This window comes from Bison bison, unplaced genomic scaffold (genome assembly GCF_000754665.1).
Source record: "Bison bison bison isolate TAMUID 2011002044 unplaced genomic scaffold, Bison_UMD1.0 scf7180017862979, whole genome shotgun sequence".
Lineage (NCBI taxonomy): Eukaryota > Metazoa > Chordata > Mammalia > Artiodactyla > Bovidae > Bison > Bison bison.
Window position 1 is genome coordinate 2,631,015 of NW_011493551.1, and position 20,139 is coordinate 2,651,153.

At 42.3% G+C, this 20,139-nt stretch overlaps 1 protein-coding gene across 2 annotated transcripts in view; it reads right to left on the minus strand.

Annotated features, from left to right (window-relative positions):
• CRTAC1 (cartilage acidic protein 1) overlaps window positions 1–20,139 on the minus strand; it is a 152,074-nt gene that overhangs the window by 111,606 nt on the left and 20,329 nt on the right. For both annotated transcript variants that reach the window (XM_010833086.1, XM_010833085.1), the window contains exon 2: window positions 19,163–19,362. In XM_010833086.1, coding sequence (XP_010831388.1) covers window positions 19,163–19,362 — 200 coding nt within the window. The remainder of the gene's footprint in view (window positions 1–19,162; window positions 19,363–20,139) is intronic.

Below are 20,139 nucleotides of genomic sequence, written 5' to 3' on the forward strand. Positions count from 1 at the left end.
GCACATGCACGCGTGTGTGCACCTTCTTTCTCTATAGAAATTCAGATTTCTTGTTTTGTTGTTTATTGCTGCCTCTGTGTTGAGCAAGTCAGCTGCATGAGTGCAGGGCCACAAATGTCTTGGCTCCCTCTGTGTCTATAGTACTGAACACAGGCACTGGCACATAGTAGGTGTTTAAAGAACGTTTGCTCAGTAAATGACTATTATGGTTGTCTGTGTGCTCAGCACTCTGCCCTCTTGAATCTGGGAACAGAACCCCTTCTACTTGAAGGGGTTTTCTAACCAGATGGTTTTCCTGAGCCACAGGGACCAGCACACAGCTACTCAGGACCTCCTTTTTATAACTGGAACTTTCTCTCTGGTGGTCAAGCTGGGAAGATGAAGACACCTAGGCAGGAGCTGCTGGTGGTTTTGGTTCCAGACTCAGGGAGAAAGATGCTCTGAAGTAATTAGGCTGACAGGCCAAGATGCAGAGGCCGGGATGAGAGGCAGAAGGCCAGGGAGAGTGATCCTAGCCATCTTTGGACTTTGGCTCTTATCAATCCTGACGTCCCCACCCCCTGCCCCTGTGTCTGCTTTCTTGAGGATCAGGTGGCCAGATTTCCTTTCCATATGCCTCCACTACATATCCTCTTTTGTTTGGGGTGAGGAAGAATAAGTTAGCCAGGGTTACTTGTTATTGCAATCAAAAGAGTTCTGACTAGCCCAGTTTGTTAAAGGTACTGACCAGGAGGCACACCCAGGTGTTTGCTGACAGGTCAGTCTCTGGAAGGTCTCATGGGCAGATGAGAGGTGGGACAGTAAGACAGGATGATGATGATGGTGGTGGTGCTTTCCCTGAGTCAGACACAAGACCCAAAGTCTTGTGTCCACAGTTTTGTGTCCACTGTAACTGTAAGTGCTATGAAGTAGGTTATTAGGTATTCCCATCTACTTTTTAGAGGAGAGAACTCAATTTTCTGAGAGGTCAGGCAACTTGTTCCAAAGTCCCACAGCTGAAAAGAGAAAGAGCCAGACTTTTAAAAACTAAAATATAGTTAAGAATTTCCCTAGTGGTCCAGGGGTTGAGTATCTGCTCGCCAATGCAGGGGACATGGGTTCAATCCCTGGTCCAGGGAGATTCCACATGCCATGGGGCAACCGGGCCCGTGCACCACAGCTACTGAGCCTACCTGCCTAAAAGAAGCCACTGCAGCGAGAAGCCCGTGCACCGCAACTAGAGAAGAGCCCCTGCCCGCCGCAACTAGAGAATGCCCAGGTGCAGCAACAAAGATCTTACACAGCCAAAAAAAAAAAAGCTTAAAAAAAGAAATATAGCTGACTTACAATGTTGTGTTAATTTCTTCTGTACAGCAAAGTGATTAAGTTATATATACATATATATATATATATTCTTTCTTAAATACTCATTTCCATTATGGTTTATCACTGGATATTGAATATAGTTCCCTGTGCCATACAGCAGTGTCCATTCTATATATACAATTTTGCCTCTGCCAGCCCCAGACTCTCAGTCCATCCCTTCCCACCTCTCCTCCCCCTCGGCAGCCACATGTTTCTTGAGAGCGGGGCTATTAATGCAGGTTTGAAGGACCCCGCATCTCCCTTCCATACCTTGTGCATGTTTCCCCTCTCATCTTCTCTTCTCCTTCTCCCACTGCTCCTTTCTCTCATCCTCTCTCCGTCTCTTGTCTGATGTCCTTCACTCTTTTTTTCTGCCTTCACTGATGCTTCTCTGGCTCCTTTTAATCCCATTCTTTTGACAGTATGTGAGCACATATTTTAAGACCGTGGCTTTCAACTCTTTTTCAAGTATGAAGATACCTTTTTAATGTTAAAAAAAATCTCTGTATAATAGTTGCTGTGCTTTAGCATCTATTGATAAAGTGCCCATGCATAGATGGATTCTCAGATACCTTGTAATAACTCTGCAACCTCTGGGTTGGCACCTACTACTTTAAAATATATGGAAGAATCCATATAACCATCCCTCTTATGGCTTGGTTTATTATAATATAGTAGAGGCTTATATATGCTACTATAGAGATCCTTTTTGCTCACTCTCTGCCTTCGGGCTACTAATTTCTTCTGAAATGTGGTCTTTTGGTTCCTTCTTTAATAGGTTTAATTATTTAAGGAGGCATGAACTATGATACTTACATTTTATATATCACCTCTTGATTATTCAGGAACTGATTAATTCATGGATTGCCCAAGTCATGTCTTTTTTTCTATAACCATTTGTTTTATCATTCTATTTCTTATTAGCATCTTTTAGCAAGAATGGACAGTGGGAGTGAGAAATGTCTCTGGTTTCAAACTATGAATTCTGATGCAAGAGTTCACTGAAAGAATTTGAAATTCTTTCCCAAAGTACAGATTTCTTTAATTCATCAGGCATATTGACTCTCTCTGAGCTCTGTGAAGGCAGGGGTTGCTCTGGCTCACTACTAGTTTCCAGGGCTCAGCAAGGTGTCTGGCACATGGTAGCTTAATAAAAAAAAATTGTGAAATGAATGAATAAAATCTGAGTAATATAGTAGGGGTAAATAAACTTTTTTCTAGGTGGGGTAATGATTTATAGGAAACTAAGTAAAATACAAGGTAACTTATTTTAAGACAGCATGTCTGCAGACAGCACAGTATAAAAATGTCTATATGACTGTTTTAAAAATTAACAACAGAAGATATATAGTTCTAATTTAAAAACAGAAAATGTTCCACAGTACTATTTTTTCATTGATGGAAGAAAGGATCTAGAGAAACACTGAGGTTTCTAAGATGAGGGTTGGTTCTATTATATTAGGCATTAAATAAACATAATCACCCTCAACACACTAAAAACTGAGCATTTAGAATGTGCCAGGTGCTGTTATAAGCAATTTTTATGTCTTATCTCATTTGTCTTCACAACCCAGGAAGTATTATTGTCTGAAAACCATCAGAAAGTTAAGAGTGTCCTTTGAAAATTTCCTTAGCTCTCTAGCTCTCTGAGCCAAGAATGAAGTTGTCCTTTTTTTATTTCCTAGTTTTAAATTAAAAATTTATTTCTCCATGATATATTCCAAAGACTGATTTCGATTTCTAGATACTTTGAGATATGTTATTTCACTAGTTTTGCCCTTTTGACATTAATGAATTTTATGGAAAGGAAACTTTTACAGTAAGATTTGCTGCATGTTTCAAAGTTTTCCTAATTTGTGGAGGCAAACAAATGCTTTGTGTGTGGATGGGAGTTGCAGTGAGGGAAGGACAGGGTTCAGCCTCAGATCTGTTCCAAGACTCTGGTGCTGTCCAGGAATCAGGTGCTGAAATGGCTTAAACCAAGGCCTTCCTAGCCCAGCTAGGTGGAACAATGAATGATGGCGGATAGAGGAATGCAGCCTTGACCATATATCCTGGTGTACCCACAGCTTCCCAGAAAAGGGAGACAACTTGAAAAGATACTGGGAGTACTAGAATTAAGATCTCTTTTGGAGGGAGTTGGGGAAAATGGCTGGCTTCCTTCTGCCTCCTTCCATACTTTGCTTTGGCTTGGAGGGAAGAATATGGGAAACAGATTATTGATGGAAAAGTGTATGTTAAAAAAAACAAAAGCAAAATAGGGCTGCCAGCACTTGTAGTTAGTGGTGCATTTCTGTGAGGTGTTAGATAGGAACCGGGAAGAACCAGGGCTGGAGGCTCAATGATTTTGTCAGTTCCATGGGACTTCTCGGTCAACAAACAATTATTGTGGTTTAATGAAAGGGATGGGAATACCAGACCACTTACCTGCCTCCTGAGAAATCTGTATGCAGGTCAAGAAGCAACAGTTAGAACTGGACATGGAACAACAGACTGGTTCCAAATTGAAAAAGGAGTACATCAAGGCTGTATATTGCCACCCTGCTTATTTAACTTATATGCAGAGTACATCATGTGAAATGTGGGGCTAAATGAAGTGCAAGCTGGAATCAAGATCGCCAGGAGAAACACCAATAACCTATCATATGCAGATGACACCACCCTTATGGCAGAAAGCAAAGAGGAACTAAAGAGCCTCTTGATGAAAGTGAAAGAGGAGAGTGAAAAAGCTGGCTTAAAACTCAGCATTCAGAAACTAAGATCATGGCATCCAGTCCCATCACTTCATGGCAGATAGATGGAGAAACAATGGAAACAGTGAGAGACTTTATTTTCTGGGGCTCCAAAACCACTGCAGATGGTGACTGCAGCCATGAAATTAAGATGCTTGCTCCTTGGAAGAAAAGCTATGACCAACTTAGACAGCGTATTAAAAAGCAGAGACATTACTTTGCCGACAAAGCTTAGTCAAAGCTATGGTTTTTCCAGTGGTCATGTATGGATGTGAGAGTTGGACTATAAAGAAAGCTGAGCACCGAAGAATTGACACTTTTGAACTCTGGTGTTGGAGAAAACTCTTGAGAGTCCCTTAGACTTCAAGGAGATCCAACCAATCCATCCTAAAGGAAATCAGTCATGAATATTCATTAGAAGAGCTGATACTGAAGCTGAAACTCCAATACTTTGGCCATCTGATGCAAAGAACTGACTCATTGGAAAAGACGGTGATGCTGGGAAAGATTAAAGGCAGGAGGAGAAGGGGACAACAGAGGATGAGATGGTTGGATGACATCACCAACTCAATGGACATGCATTTGAGTAAACTCCGGGAGTTGGTGATGGACAGGGAGGCCTGGTGGGCTGCTGTCCATGGGGTCACAAAGAATTGGACATGACTGAGCAACTGAACTGAACTGAACTGAACCTTCTTACCTAAGACCCTCTATCCATCCCTGAGACCCCTGCCTATTCCACTTCATTCATTAACTGAACACTGAGTATGATTTAGGTCCTATAGATGCACAGATAAAAAAGAGAAAGTTCTTGCCTTTAGGAGTCTGCAATCTAATGTGCGAGGGCAAATATTAAAGAGAATTCTTGATCAAAGTGTATATATAAAATGTCTACTGTTTAATTAAATACCATTATGATATTTCTTTGGCTTGAGTTTCCTCTTCAAAATGATCGAGCTAGCAAAAATCCTTCAGAAACACAGCTTAACACTAATCACAGATCATCAACTGCTCTTATATATTCTTGAGACTCTTCCCTCTGTCTAGGCAACCATAGGATCTCCTTTGGGGCTAGGATGGTTATGCAACACAGAACCAGAGAGGGTGCTTGCTCTAGCAGGCAATGAGGCTGCCTTGGCCTAAATGTACAAATCACTGTTTTGGTATTTGATGAGAAAAGTGAGTCTTTGTTGAAGGTATGCAAGGTGTTCCCAGAACTGGAGAGGTGCAAGAGGTCCATAGGGGACCTCAGGGACAGGATCATGGCCTTGATGTCCCTGGAATCCTCTCTTCTTCTTTCTTGGTGTAACTTTTATTTCTTCGTTTCTTCCATGGGTATGGGGGATGGGGATATATCCATGGTAATTCTGGGATACAGTCTCACAAGTCATGATCCAAGAGCAAAGGTAGAACTTTCCTTCTTAGACTCTGGATGGAAAATCTCAGATCAAGAAGCTGATTGGTGCTTCCCTGGTGGCTCAGTGGTAAAGCATCTGCCTACCAATGTAGGAGACACAGGTTAGATTCCTGGTCTGGGAAGACCCCACAAGCTGTGGCGCAACTCAGCCCAAGTGCTCTAGAGCCAGGAGCTGCAACTACCGAGCTCATGTATGCTAAAACCCATGCTCCCCAAACAAGAGAAGTCACCACAATGAGAAGCGTGTGTGCTGCAACCTGAAAAAAGCCCGCACAGTAACCCAGCACAGTCATAAACAAATAAAATTATTTTAAAAAAGAAGCTGATTGGACCATCTTAGGTTACAGAGAACCCCAGACTAATAATCCCTAGTGATAGAAAAGGTACTTGGCAGCCCCAAAGGATCCTGTGATTAGAACAGTTCTCCAAAAGGAGAAGGAATGTTCTTCCCAAGAGAAACAGTAAAGACAGTGTGGAGGTTCAAAGAAAAGATGCCGCTACTCTATTCTGATGACCTTGCCCATCCAGTGCTGCTCTTCAGGGTAGAGCCCCAGGTGGACCCCTCATTAGCCTGCTCATCTTTCCACCGCCCACTCGTGGCCAGTATATAAAGTGACCACAACACTGGGGCATGTCAAAGGACACCGGGTAGTTGCCCATGACTTCCTTTAAAAAAAAAATTTTTATTTTTGGCTGTGCTGGGTCTTCATTGCTACATGTGGGCTTTCTCTAGCTGTGGCGAGCTGGGGCTAGTCTCCAGTTGTGGGGTATGGGCTCATCCTTGTGGCTGCTTCTCTTGCTGTGGAGCACAGGCTCAAAGGCACACAGGCTTCAGTAGTTGTGGTACACGGGCTTGATTGCCCTATGGCATGTGGAATCTTCCCGGACCAGGGATCGAACCTGTGTCCCCTGCATTGGCAGGCAGATTCTTAACCACTGAACCACCAGGAATATCCTGCCCATGACTTCTTATGGCTGTAATTCTATAAACAATATGGAAAGATGGCTGCTGAGGGAGAATGGGTCCTTTTTGATGTGTATAGTCACACATTTCCTTGGTTGACATAACCAAGCACCAGTAACCTTACGTGGTATCACTTACACTGGCAATGGACTTTGGTCTTCACTCTCCCATGCCCCTCCTTTGAGGCACAGTCCAAGGGTTTGGCCTGGCTACTTGAGAGCACGTGGCTTATTGTACTTGCTTCTCTGCCCACAAGCACACATCCCTATACTTCTCCATTTCACATGAAAGTATCCCATGTTACAGAGAAGTTTCTACTTTGCAAGGAGTAAATTAAAGCATCTCTGAAGAGCTAAGGAAGAGAATCTCTTAAATAGTACTTCTTTCAGCAGTACAAACCCTCCCCAAACTTCTTGGTAATAGAAAAATAAGCTCTGGAGATTCTAAACCTATCGACAACTCCAGACTTCTGTTTCCATCCATATGATAGATTGCTGAAGGACCTTATCACTACAAAACATGTAGGTTCTAGATAAAACTTATTTTTAATGTATTGTTGGGCACAAACTAATGAGAAATCTCCAAAAATTACCCCATCCCACAGAAAAGTGAGCCAAACTAGGTCTGTCAGCAATGAGTGGCAAACAAATGGGTTTGGGCTGACAGCATGGTGAAGATGCTGAGCCCTAGAATCCTACACTGAATCCTGAATTAACTGCTGGAGAGACCCAGAGTGTTCCTAGGTCAACTGGACTCCCAAACCCCCAGCAGAGGTAACTATAAACCCTCTCTGGTAAAAAAAAAATTTCCACTTTAGGCCCACAGAGCTCCCACATTTTAAGATCAAGTAAATATACTAAGAAGGAAAGGCACTCCAAATAATCAGACCAAAAAAACGAAATAAGAACATATTAAACTGCCAAGGACTGTAGATATCAAAATTGTCAAAAAAGAATATATCTATGTAAGAAATGTTTAATGGGACAACCGATGAAATAAATGAGTAAGCAACAAGGCACTATGAGAAATGGCTAGGGAGATTTTAAAAAGGATGTGAAGCCCCTAGATATGAAAAACAGTTTTAAAAATGAAAATGCAACAATTTAGATGCAACTGAAGGAAGAATTAGTGAACTGGACGTTATATCCAAAAAGTTACCCACCAGCATCACAGAGAGACAGGAGATGAATAATAAAAAATAAGGCTAAAATATTTAGAGGCTAAAATGAGAAAACATGACATGTCTGAGTGGAGTCCTAGAAGGAGGGAGTAGAGAGAAGGGATCGACTTTTTAAAAGATGATGGCTGAGAACCATTAAGAGCTGATGAGAGATATGAATTCTCAGATTCAGGAAGCACATGCTGGATTTAAAAACAAAATGAAACAAAACCCGTATCAATACACATAGTTAAACCGCAAAATCTTAAAGACAAAAAAGAGGAACAAGAGACAGACCACCTACAAAGGAAAGATCAGTAATGGGGTCTCAGCAACAAGTGACAGAGGAATAATAACTGTCAGCCTAAAACTGTTGAATGCAGGAAAATTATCTTTCAAGAATGGAGATACAAAAAACATATTTTTAGATTAAACAAAAACTGAGAGATTCTACCAGCAACTGGCATTCAGTAAGGAACAGCTAAAAGAGATATATTGGGAAAAAGAAAAATGATTGGAAGGTCTTTCTGAGATACAAGAAAAAAAAATTAGCAAGCAAAGTAAGTAAAATTGGATAAGAATAAAAAAACATTGCCTTTAGATAAAAAAATAACAATAATTATAACTTATAGGGTTTGCAAAGGACAAGACTAAAGTACCATATGTATACCAGGAAAGGGTGTTCAGAGTTAAAGTGTACTAAAATAAAATCCATGTATTGTTATAGAAAGGCATTGATAATTTTAGAGTTCATTAAGTTAAAAAATGTACCATAAAATCTCAAAGGGAACCACTAGAAGGACAGAAGTAGAGGGTATAAATCTCAAATCAGTAGAGGCAGAAAATCAGATTTCAACAAGAATCTCTACCTCACAACCAATAAAAAAAAAACCAAAAACTCCTAAATCAATCAATTTTTAAAAAGCAACAAAGGAAAAGAAAAGAAAGAAGCCTTCAAAACTTGAAAGTTAAAAAAATAATAAAAACAAGTTTAAACACATTAATGTTGTCATTAAATGGAACGGACTAATCTCATTGGCAACAGGTCACACATGGTTCAACGGTTGGAAAAAACATAACTTACACTTATGTTGCATATAAGAAACATATAAAACATAAGGACTTTGGACAGTTCAAAGTATAACTATGAAAAAATATATCCCTGGCAAATACTAGCAAAATAAAGATATAATATCAGGCTACAATAACATCAGGCCAAAAAGCACAATTCGTGATGGGTGCTGCTGTGTGCTGTGCTTAGTCGCTTGGTTGTGGCCAACTCTTTGCGACCCCATGGACTGCAGCCAGCCAAGCTCCTCTGTCCTTGGGGATTCTCCAGGCAAGAATACTGGAGTAGGTTTTCATGCCCTCCTCCAGGGGATCTTCCCAACCCAGGGATCAAACCCAGGTCTCTCACATTGCAGGCAGATTCTTTACCGACTGAGCCACCAGGGAAGTGATGGGTGAGGTCTTCATAATGATAATGGCTTCTATCATCAGGAAAATATAAGAATTCTTAAGACGTTGCAATATATATGAATATCAAATCATTACATTTGATTTGTAAACCTGAAACTAATATAATGAGATATGTCAATTATATCTCAATTAAAAAAAATAAAAAACTGCATCTACTAAAGTAGCCCCAACATATACATACCAACAAAGAACTACAGAAAGAAATAAACTACCATTATGATCTGAATAACACAATTAACAAACAATTTAACGGGCACATATATTGGGTTGGCCAAAAAGTTCATTTGTATGGAAAAACCTGAATGAAATTTTTGGCCAACCCAATAGAATAATAATTCCCACCTTTCACTGTCTCTGTGACTCTCAGCAAATCTCTGGGTCCTAGTTTCCTCATCTGCAAAGTGGGGATGACACTGTCTACAGTGCTTTCATGAAATCTAAAATATCATCAACGATAAGACATTATTTTTTTATGTATCTCTAGGAAAAAAAAAAAACCCTGCCCATTAAATGCAAGCTGCCAATTTTAGGTCGCATCCCAATTTTAGAGATGTAAAAGTCACTAGGGGTAGGGGATTAAGAGGCAAAGACTACTATATATAAAATAAATAAGCTACAGGGATATGTTGTATAGCACAGGGAATGCAGCCAGTACTTTATAATAACTATCAACAGTATAATCTATAAAAATTTTGAATCACTGTGTTGTAGACCCAAAACTAACATAACATTGTATATCAACTATACCTCAATAAAAAGTGTGAAAAAATATGTGAGTTAGACTCAATTAAATGCTACATATCATAGGGGCTGCTGTGATGGTTTAAAACGAGATGATGTAAGTAAAATACAAGACATAAGTTGCTTCCTCCCTCCGCCCCTTGACAACTTTAGTCTGCAAACAAGGGGAGCACATGTAAAAATCGGAAGCAGGGAATGTCTGCTTTTAGCTTCTTCACATCCTTGCATGTTTTGAAAAGCAACTGATTCCTCACAAGGAAAATGAAGTCATAACCACATCATTCTTGAAAGAAAATGACTCATCAGGTCAGTAGGACTAGTGAGAAGGGGTGCGTGAGGAAAAACACAAGAGAGGGAGGCAGGGGTCAGATCGGACCCCCTGAGCGGAAGTGATTCTGGGAGTGCAAAGGGCACTTGTTCAAGAGAGAGGTGTGAGTTGAGTTTTGGGGAGGAGGGGGATGGGGGAGGCTAGGGAGCTGGGGGAAAAGGCCTAAGGGCTGAAAGGGTGGGGAGGAGGGTTGGTCTGGGCTCTAGCCTGCTACGGGCCTGCACTTTGGGGAGTCTGGTGCGGGACCCAGGGGGCAAGGAAGACCTTCCAACCACCCCACCACTTAAAAAAAAAAATAGAAGAGAAATTAAAGGAAAGTGACTGGAGACAGGGCATATATCCACTTTCTGAATGGATGAAAAATTCAGACTAAAAGTAGCTTTGCCGTTTTCAGCAGAGGCAATTTTAGTGTCTTAATTATATTACTATTTTGGAGCAGCTTTTTATAAATACTCTTCAATACTCTGTGAAAATCAGTTTGTCAGAATGCTTCAAAAAAATAAAAAGTTGAAAACAAATAAACAACAAAACCCAAATAAGCCTGAGGTTCTCTTCGACCCAGAGAGGCCTTTGCACCCTTGTTAGACAGACCTAACCTATCCTTCTTGCCACCATCCAAATGCCACCTCTGTGATTCTCATTGGGAAGGACTCTCCACCTGCTCCAACCTCCTGGAACGTTTGCATTTCCCTGGGGATACAAGTCACCTATGACTCACTGAAGTGAGTGTGTCTGTCTCCAAGGACAGTGAGATCTTTAAAAGCTCTGAATCCCTCTCTCAACTTCCAACCACTCATGCGACTGGGAGTCAAATGGTGAGGTGCAGGTTGAGTTAATGTGGTGGGTGGAGGGTCACCCAGGAACCAAGTGTGGTTTTAGGGACCTGTTCTTAGGGAACTGTCACTGAATAGAAATAATACTTTTGTTGGTGATATAGCTCTTTAAGTATGTTCTCTTATTCTTCTAAATAATATGTTTGTGGGTGGTATACTTCTCTTATTGCTGTGAAATTAGTAAAACAATACTATTAAAATGTTCATAGGTGATGGCCATTACCTCTCTGAGAAATATCACCAAGCCCCTGACCTTTGACTTCGCAGGTGCAGCAGTGGTAAAGAATCCACTTTCCAATGCAGGACACACAAGAGATTCGAGTTCAATCCCTGAGTTGGGAAGATCCCCCAGAGCCCGAAATTGCAATCCACTCCAGTATTCTTGCCTGGAGAATCCTATGGACAGAGGAGCCTGGCAGGCTACAGTCCATGGGGTTGCAAAGAGGCAGACACGACTGAGCACACACGCACCTGACCTTTACTAATGTACTAATGTTAGTTTCCCTTTGTTGCTGTAACAACCCCCTGCAAACGTAGTGGCATAAAACAATACAAACTGATTATCTGACACTTGCCTATGTTCCAACACTGGTCTGTGCTGCAATGAGAGTGTTGGCAGAACTGCATTCCCCTCAAGAAGCTCTAGGGGTAAATCTCTTTCCTTACTTTTCCCAGCTTCCAGAGGCCACTCACATTCCTTGACTCCAGGCCCCTCTCTCAAAGCCAGAAATGGTGGGTTGAGTCTCTCTCACATCGGATCACTAGGACCTCCTCTTCTGCCTTCCTTTTTTCACGTTAAGGACTGTGGTTACATTGGGCCCACTCAGATAATCCAGAATAATGTCCCTATCTCAAGGTCCTTAACTTGATCACCTCTGCAGAGTCCCTTTTGCTGTGCATGTTCATTGGTTCTGGGGTTTAAGCCATGGGTATCTTTGGAAGGTCATTATTCTGTCTACCACACCTTCTGACACCTTACTCTGTGTGTGTGTGTGGCCACTGTAACACAGTAAGGGCCTCAGTCCTCTAAGCTGTCAGGAGAGTCTGTGCTTGGAGTAGAGAGTGGAATTTTTGCCCATTGCTTCTGGCCACCCAGGGCTGAGGAGAAGGAAGTTCATTTATAGCACTGAGACATCTCTGGAAAACCTGCCATGCACTGCTGAGTAACCTTTTCATATAAGTTTTAAGAGTGGGTTTTAAAGTCCTGGCTCCTGCTCCAGCTTATGCCTTGTTAGTATTCAAAATCAAGGGCAGTCCATGCTTAACCATAGCAGAAGAGCTGGCACCCTGCAATCATTCTTCCATGATACTGATGACAATGAATCTTAGGGTTAAGGGTGACCCATTTAAGAAATATATTTTTGCAGAGAAAGTTTTAGAGGAGTCTTTTTAGCAGTTTGAATCAGAGTATTGAAGTTCCTCAATCCAATTTTTAACAGCAGCAGCTTCTTTTAAAGATGTAGAATAGGACTTCCCCCCCTTCTTTATTACATCTAAATTGATAAAGTTCAGACCCTGGAACCTATGTGGCAGTCCACATAGTAGGTGTTTGAACAGCTATTTAAATCACAATCCCCCAAATCACCTTTTATTTCTAGGCTATGAATACACAGGAAAAGATTGAGATTGGAAACAATATTCATTAAGATTTAAAATGTACATATTACTCCCAGCATTTCCACTTCTTGGTATCTATCCCAGAGAAATATCTGCATATGTGTGCAAGGATGTGCAGTACAGCATTGTCTGCAATGGTCACAGATTACAGACAGCTTAAATATCACTTCAGGAGTGGCAAAACAAATGTGGTACATCCCCACAAAGGAAGTTAAAAAAATTAAGTTAGATCCACATGTTAGAACAAAGAATATTTACACACTGAAGAAAAGCAAGTTCTGAAACAAAAGTTTGATACCCTTCAAAATTATATATTTTTAAAATATATATATGTAACAGAAATTTCCATAAGTATAAGCATCAACCTGGAAACAATTGCTATTCTGGAAGAGAACTGGGATGAGCTTGGAATAGGGATGGGAGGTTGATAAAGATGGAATTTTTCTTTATCTATATTGCATGGATTCTTTTGCAAGAAAACATATTCATGCTATCAAAATGTAAAATGTATCTTAAACTTAAAAAGAAACTGAAATAATCTAACACTTCAGGTTGTCAAAACTGATGATTAAATCTATTACATTATATTTCATAAAAGTTAAGGTTAAAATTTCAAAAGTATTTTTCCTATTTTGTTAAAAGTATGTGTGTATATATATATGTATATGTACAATATATATTTATACTTATTACATACATCTAATATACGTATATGAATACGACATCTATCTATTATATCTATCTGCACATACTATATACATCTGTTGTTGCTGTTGTTGTTCAGTCACTAAGTTGCATCCAACTCTTTGTGACCCCATGGACTGCAGAACAGCAGGCTTCCCTGTCTGTCACTCCTCAAATTTGCCCAAACTCATGTCCATTGTGGAGAAGGCGATGGCACCCCACTCCAGTACTCTTGCCTGGAAAATCCCATGGATGGAGGAGCCTGGTAGGCTGCAGTCCATGAGGTCGCTAAGAGTCAGACACAACTCAGCAAGTTCACTTTCACTTTTCACTTTCATGCATTGGAGAAGGAAATGGCAACCCACTCCAGTGTTCTTGCCTGGAGAATCCCAGGGACGGGGGAGCCTGTTGGGCTGCCATCTATGGGGTCGCACAGAGTCGGACACGACTGAAGTGACTTAGCAGTAGCAGCAGTAGCATGTCTATTGAGTCGATGACGCCACCTATAGATACCACATATATCTATAGATGCTTGTAATAAAATCCATAAATGCTGCTTTGGTTAAATCATAGATAAATATATCATTCTTTATCATTGTTCTTATTACTTATAATGGCAAAAATATCTCTCATATTATTATGACTAATTTGGTAATTGCATCAGTTTGCCTTTTAAGTAATTCAATTAATTTTAGTAAATTTTAAAAGTCTTCTGACATAGTTACAAAATTAAGAAAAAATGAAACGCTGGTTTACAATATGTAGCATCCCTTTAAATGAAACCCTTCCGAGTGTGAGGAATGCACTAAGGTTTTATCAAGTGGATGCTCTTTGTGTATAAAAACTGATCTAAATCGTAATTTAAATTTTACAACCACTGCAATCTTTCCATTTGGGGAAAACTTCTTGGAAACTGACAGTGTAGAGGGTTTATCTCAGACCTCTGGGGATATCCCAGGAAGCAAAAGCTCCTCTGAAGGAATTGTGCAAGATTGACACCAACAGGGATTCTGTTCCAGACTGCATGAGACTGTAGATTGGGTGTTTAGTTCCACTGAGAAAAGGAGGAGCCACCGGGTTTTTTATTTACCCAGGGAACTCATCTCGAAGATCTTCAATGGTCTGTTCGTGCACCAACGTCTCCGGGGGTGATCAAATTCTCCCCTCAACCCGCAGGGAAGAGACTGTAGGCAGACCCGCAATCACGCACCTGCCGGTTAACAGATAAGCCCTCCACATGCGGAGGCACTCGCCCAGCTGTGGCGGAGGAGCAGAGCCGTCCCTCTCCCTCCCCCATCCCCGCAGAACAAAGGGCGGTCACTGTCTGCTCCTCCCAGGGTCGGATGAAAGCACACGCCTTCCATCACAATTAACGTAAGACTCTGAAATACAACACAAACTCACCCGCAACATGTTCAAAATCAATGCCATCAATACTCAGAATGAGGATACCAAGAAAGCAAAATAAAACAAACCTATTCAAAGAGTAAATACTCAAAGCAACAGGGCTGGAATCAGACACGCTACAAGGTCAACAAATCCAAGACAAGTTCAAGTACAGCGCGTCTTATAAACTGAAGAGCTGGCCATTATCCCAGGGGTTGAAACGCAGATGCCTTCAGGGGCCGGCTAATGGAAAGGTCTATACGATAATAGAGAGTGGGCCTCTCAGGAGCTGGACCCCAGGTGCCCACGTAAAGGCATTCACATTCCATTTTTTAAAGTTTCAATTCCCTCTATGTGATTCCTAAACAGCCTCTACCATCAAACAGAGAAGGAAACAGAGTTAAATACTGGTATGTGTTAGTCGCTCAGTCGTGTCTGACTCTTTCTGACCCTATGGACTGTAGCACACCAGGCTTCTCTGTCCATGGAATTCTCCAGGCAAGAATACTGGAGTTGGTAGCCATTCCCTTCCCCAGGGTATCTTCCCAAACGACCCAGGGTATCTTCCCAAATGACCCAGGGATGAACCCAGGTCTCCCACATTACAGGCAGATTCTTTACTGCCTGAGCCACCAGGGAAACTCCAAATATGGGTGTAGGGTGGATGGAACTGAATAAAAGTCAAAATCAGAAATACTGCCAAGGAGTCCACAGGGCATGAAAGGCCGAGCAATGATCCTAGCTGTCATTATCTGAAAGGGTAGTGACCACTTACTTGGTTTATATCTTCAAAGGTAATAATAGCAAGGCAAAAGTTAAAAGAAATGTCTTACTAAGCTCAAATATGACGGGTTGAGATTAATCAGAAAGATTTTTTAACATAAGTTATTCAGCTGGATTATGAAAAGTTTGCACACATTCCCTTGAAAGGCTTTAAATAAATGGAGCCTCCAAAACCCATAGGTGTGACCTTACTGGAAGGCAAGGGGTGGACCGAATGACCTCCCAAGGTTCTGATTTAAATATGTCTGTATAGTCAACTCCTGGTTATCCAGCCCAAAGAAGAAAGACAGTGACAAATCATCCTGAGCTGAAGATAATAAAAAGTTATAATTTGCCTTTGGAATGTATTTTGGTACTTAAATTAGAACGTGTCTTTCTGACGCTCTGAGAATTCACAGTGCTTCATAACAGCCACAAAGAAGGCCTGACCTAGAGCTGGGAGGCTGCCCAATTTCGCCATCCTGCCCTCTGTGCAACTCTTCTTTTTTGCTGGGGGTGCATGCATGCGTGCTAAGTTGCTTCAGTCTTGTCTGACTCTTTGCAACCCTATGGATTATAGCCCTTCAGCCACCTCTGTCCATGGGATTCTCCAGGCAAGAATACTGGAGTGGGTTGCCAGGCCCTACTCTAAGGGATCTTCCCGACCTAGGGATTGAATCTGCATTTCTTATGTGGATTCTCATTAGCAGGCGGGTTCTTTACCACTAATGCCACGTGGGAAGCCCTTTGCTAGGGGTGAGCCAATATCATCTTTTAGAACACCCAGCAATCCAAACTTTCTCAGTTAGGAGCCGCCTGGCTCAATCTTTCCCTGAATTATGGTTGATTCAGGATGGTCTGAGTTGCTTTTCTGGAGTTTGACTCCAAAGTGCTGCAGGCCCCACAGGAAGCAGCAAGCTTCCTGTGTAGATGTTTGGACATCTACTCTAAACTGCCTATGAAAGATGATCTAGCTTCTCTACCGGAGAAGACACAAAAGTAAATTTATTGAGTTCCTTGGAACAGAAAGTGAAAAAAGCTTCATTGGAAAGGAGGATGAGGGACTTCCCTGGTGGTCCAGTGGTTAAGAATCCTTCGTCCAGTGCAGGGGATGTGGGTTTGATCCCTGGTCAGGGAACTAAGATCCCACATTCTGCAGGGCAACAAAGCCCACGTGTCACACTTGGAGAGAAGGCCAAGTGCCGCACTTAAGGTCCTGCATGCCACAACTGAGACCAGACAAATAAGTATAAAGGAAAGGGGAGGGCTTCCCTGGTGGCTCAGTGGTAAAGAATCTGCCTGCCAGTGCAGGAGACATGAAGGGTTCAATCCCTAGTCCAGGAAGATACCACATACTGAGAAGCAGCTAAGCCTGTGTACCACAACTATTGAGCCCCTGTTCTAGGGTCTGGGAGCTGCAACCACTGAGCTCACATGCTGCAGCCACTGAAGCTTGCACACCCTGAAGTCCATGGTCTGCAACAAGAGAAGCCACAGCAATGAGGAGTCCATGCCCTGCAACTAGAGTAGGCCCTACTTATCACAACTACGGAGAAGCCCTCACAGCAGTGAAGTCCCAGCAAAATAAAAAACAAACACATAAATAAATTTTAAAAATTATTTTAAAAAAATAAAAGAAAGAGAAGATGAAGCGAATGCCCAGCACTGGGAAAGCAAAAAGCAGGATGCTCAGGAGATGCAGTAACCATCCCCTGCACCTCAAAGGGTTGGATGGGATGGAAATCTGAGGTGGTGGCCCACCGTCCAAGATGAAAGGAGAGCCTGCTCATCACAGTAACTTGTAGGAAGGATGGGAAGCAGGGAAGTTGCCTCACTGTTCTTTGTCCTCTGTTGGCTCCCAGTGCCTACAGAGGGAGGCTGGTGTCACCTGGCAGGAGGCAGGACCAACCAGAACATCTCAGGAGTGCCTCACAGCCCCTCACCCAGAGACCCTGGTGCAGTGGGCACAGGCTCCAGTTGGCGGGATTTGGCCAAGAAGACTTTTTTTGGATTTAGACAGTCACTGGACAGCCACAGACCTGAACACAGACAAGCTGCCTGGCCCCAACCCTGCACAGGTAATAAGGGGATCTGGTAACAAGGGGATCATTACAACCGTTTCCGTTTTTTCTATCACATTCTGCTGTCTAGTTTTTCCTTCTGATGTCCCAGAGCTGTGCTGTTACAATGAAATAAAGTCCAGTTCCTTGGTCACAGTAGCCACATTTCAAGTGCTCAACAGTCTCATGCCCGTGGACACTATATTGGACAGAACCAACATAGAACTTCTACATCATCATAGAAAGTTCTGTTTGTCAGCCACTAATCTAGACTTCCAGGAGAACCTAGAATCTAGGAATTTCTACTCTTTTGGGGGTAGAATAAAAAAAGGAAGAAATGCACTTACAAAGTATCTTGTCTATACGTCATTACCACTGATCCTCACCATGTGTGGTAGGCGGGGGTAGATTTCAACATACCCATTTTACAGATGAGGAATGTGGAGCTTTCCCCACTTTAAGTAATTTGCACATGGAACACAATTATTGGATGGGACAGGATTAAAACCAGGTTTTCTGGTTCCAAAGTCAACACTTTCTACTGTTACATGCAACGGCTACAAATAATGTTACTTGCCATTTACTTTGTTCAGTGCGGCCATAAAAACTCGGGCCTTCCAGAATGAGGTTGACAGGCCCCTGTTGTGTTTTTATTGATTGGCTGATTTTTGCAGTGATAACTAAACTTTGTACAATGTACTTAAGCAGCTCTATAGTTACGGAGCCTTGGGGTTCAAATCCTGACTCATCCTCTTACTATTTACCTGATGGAGGGCAAGTCACTCACTGTCTCTGAACTGTAATTTCCTCTTCTTGTCTATTCACTTCATAGTGTTGTCAGGAGGATAAGACAGTGTATGTGAAAGGCTTAGCACGGTGTCTGGCACATATCTGTGCTCCATAAATAATGATTATTAATGGCAACTGGCAGAACTTACAATGAACTGTCAGGTGCAATAGCCTGTTAAAGCTTTTAACAGGACAAGGAAGCGCATTGCTATCCCCATTTTTGCAGATGATACATCTGAATCTCAGGGCACAAGGGGCTCACTCAAGGTCATGCAACTAGAAAGCTGTAGATCTAGGGCATGAACACAAATCTTTTCTTGCTACACAATGTTGCTTCTCAGGAGAGAAGGGAGCAGAGGTACCAAGGCATGGTTTAGAGGGATTTTAGCCATCCCTCTTCACCCCCATATTTCTCCCTTCTCTGAAACAGGCAATTAATGATTTCTTAATCTTGTGTAAAATGCTATGCAAAGGCAGCTTTGAGCATCCCCCTCTATCATAACTGCTACCCTCAAGCCCCTCCCATATAGAGATTCTACAGTCTCATTGGTAAGGAAGTAACACTGGTATAATTAAGGCAGTTGAAATATGAACAGAATGCCTTGAAGCACAGCATTCAAATCTTCTCTCTGGAAAGCCTGTGGATCAAATCGCTTTCTTCCAGTCTACCCTCCATCCCAATTCACTGCTACAGCAAAAGGGCAAGGATGCAGCCTACCAGACCCCAGCTGAGCCCAGCCAAGACCGATGTGAGTGAGAATGTGTGTTCTTGCCAGCCATTGGGTTCTTGGTGTTATTTGTTATCCGGCCCTATTGTAGCAAAAGCTGACTGATATATCTGTCAAACTCAAGGTAAGAGGCACTTACCCAGCCACAACGATCTCAAAGTCCCCATCACGATCCACATCAGTCACTGCCACTCCGTAGTTGAGCTGGGTGGGGTTGCTGTCATAGTCAGGAGGCAGGACTGAGTTGGTGACTGCCGTGAACATGGGTTCAGCCCCCTGGGACCCCTCAGTCAGGGGCAGAAACCACAGCAGCAGCAGGAATAGAAACACCTGGAACATCTGAAACCAGAAGTTACAAATGTTACTGACGGAAAGCGGCCCAGGAAAATCGAATCCCAGGTTGGCATGGAAGTGCCTTTCTTCCCGCTTCCTGGAGGGCTTGGCAAACCCTAGGCTACCACTTCTCCACAAGACCCATCCTGGCTATGCTCTTTCAAATTGTGAGCTGCCCCCATCACTGAGGTCACCCTTATGCTCCTCTGCCTTTTCGTTTTCTACAGCATCTATCACTGTATAACATGCCAGATGAGTTCCTCATTCATCATGTTTTATTATTTAGTGTCTGTCTCCCTCAGCTAGAACATAAGCTCCACCAGGGCAAGGTTCGTTGTCTGTTTTGTTCATGGATGCACATCAAGCCAAGGACAGTGTCTGGCACATAAGAGACACTCAACACATATTCGGGAGGGAAGGAAGGAAGGGAGGGAGGAATACACATGCATCTTTCATGCTCTGGGAGAAAGAAAATAACAGATCTCAGATGATCCAGGGACAGGTAAGACCCCCGTGAGGGTCCACATCCACAATAGCAGAGAAAGTAAAGGATTATCCTTGTGTGGGACTGACCCCAGAGGTAGCCCAGACAGAATCTGTGACTTGGAAGGTTCCCCTGCCAAGGTCCCTCCCTAGGGCCACTGGCCGTCGCCTCCAGACCAGGAAGCAGTCAGTTATGGAATGCATCCCAGCAGGAACTGGCGGGCGGCACATCATTCACTCGGAGAAATTAAACCATTGTGTGTGTTTTATTATAAATTAATTATGTATAATCCATTGTAT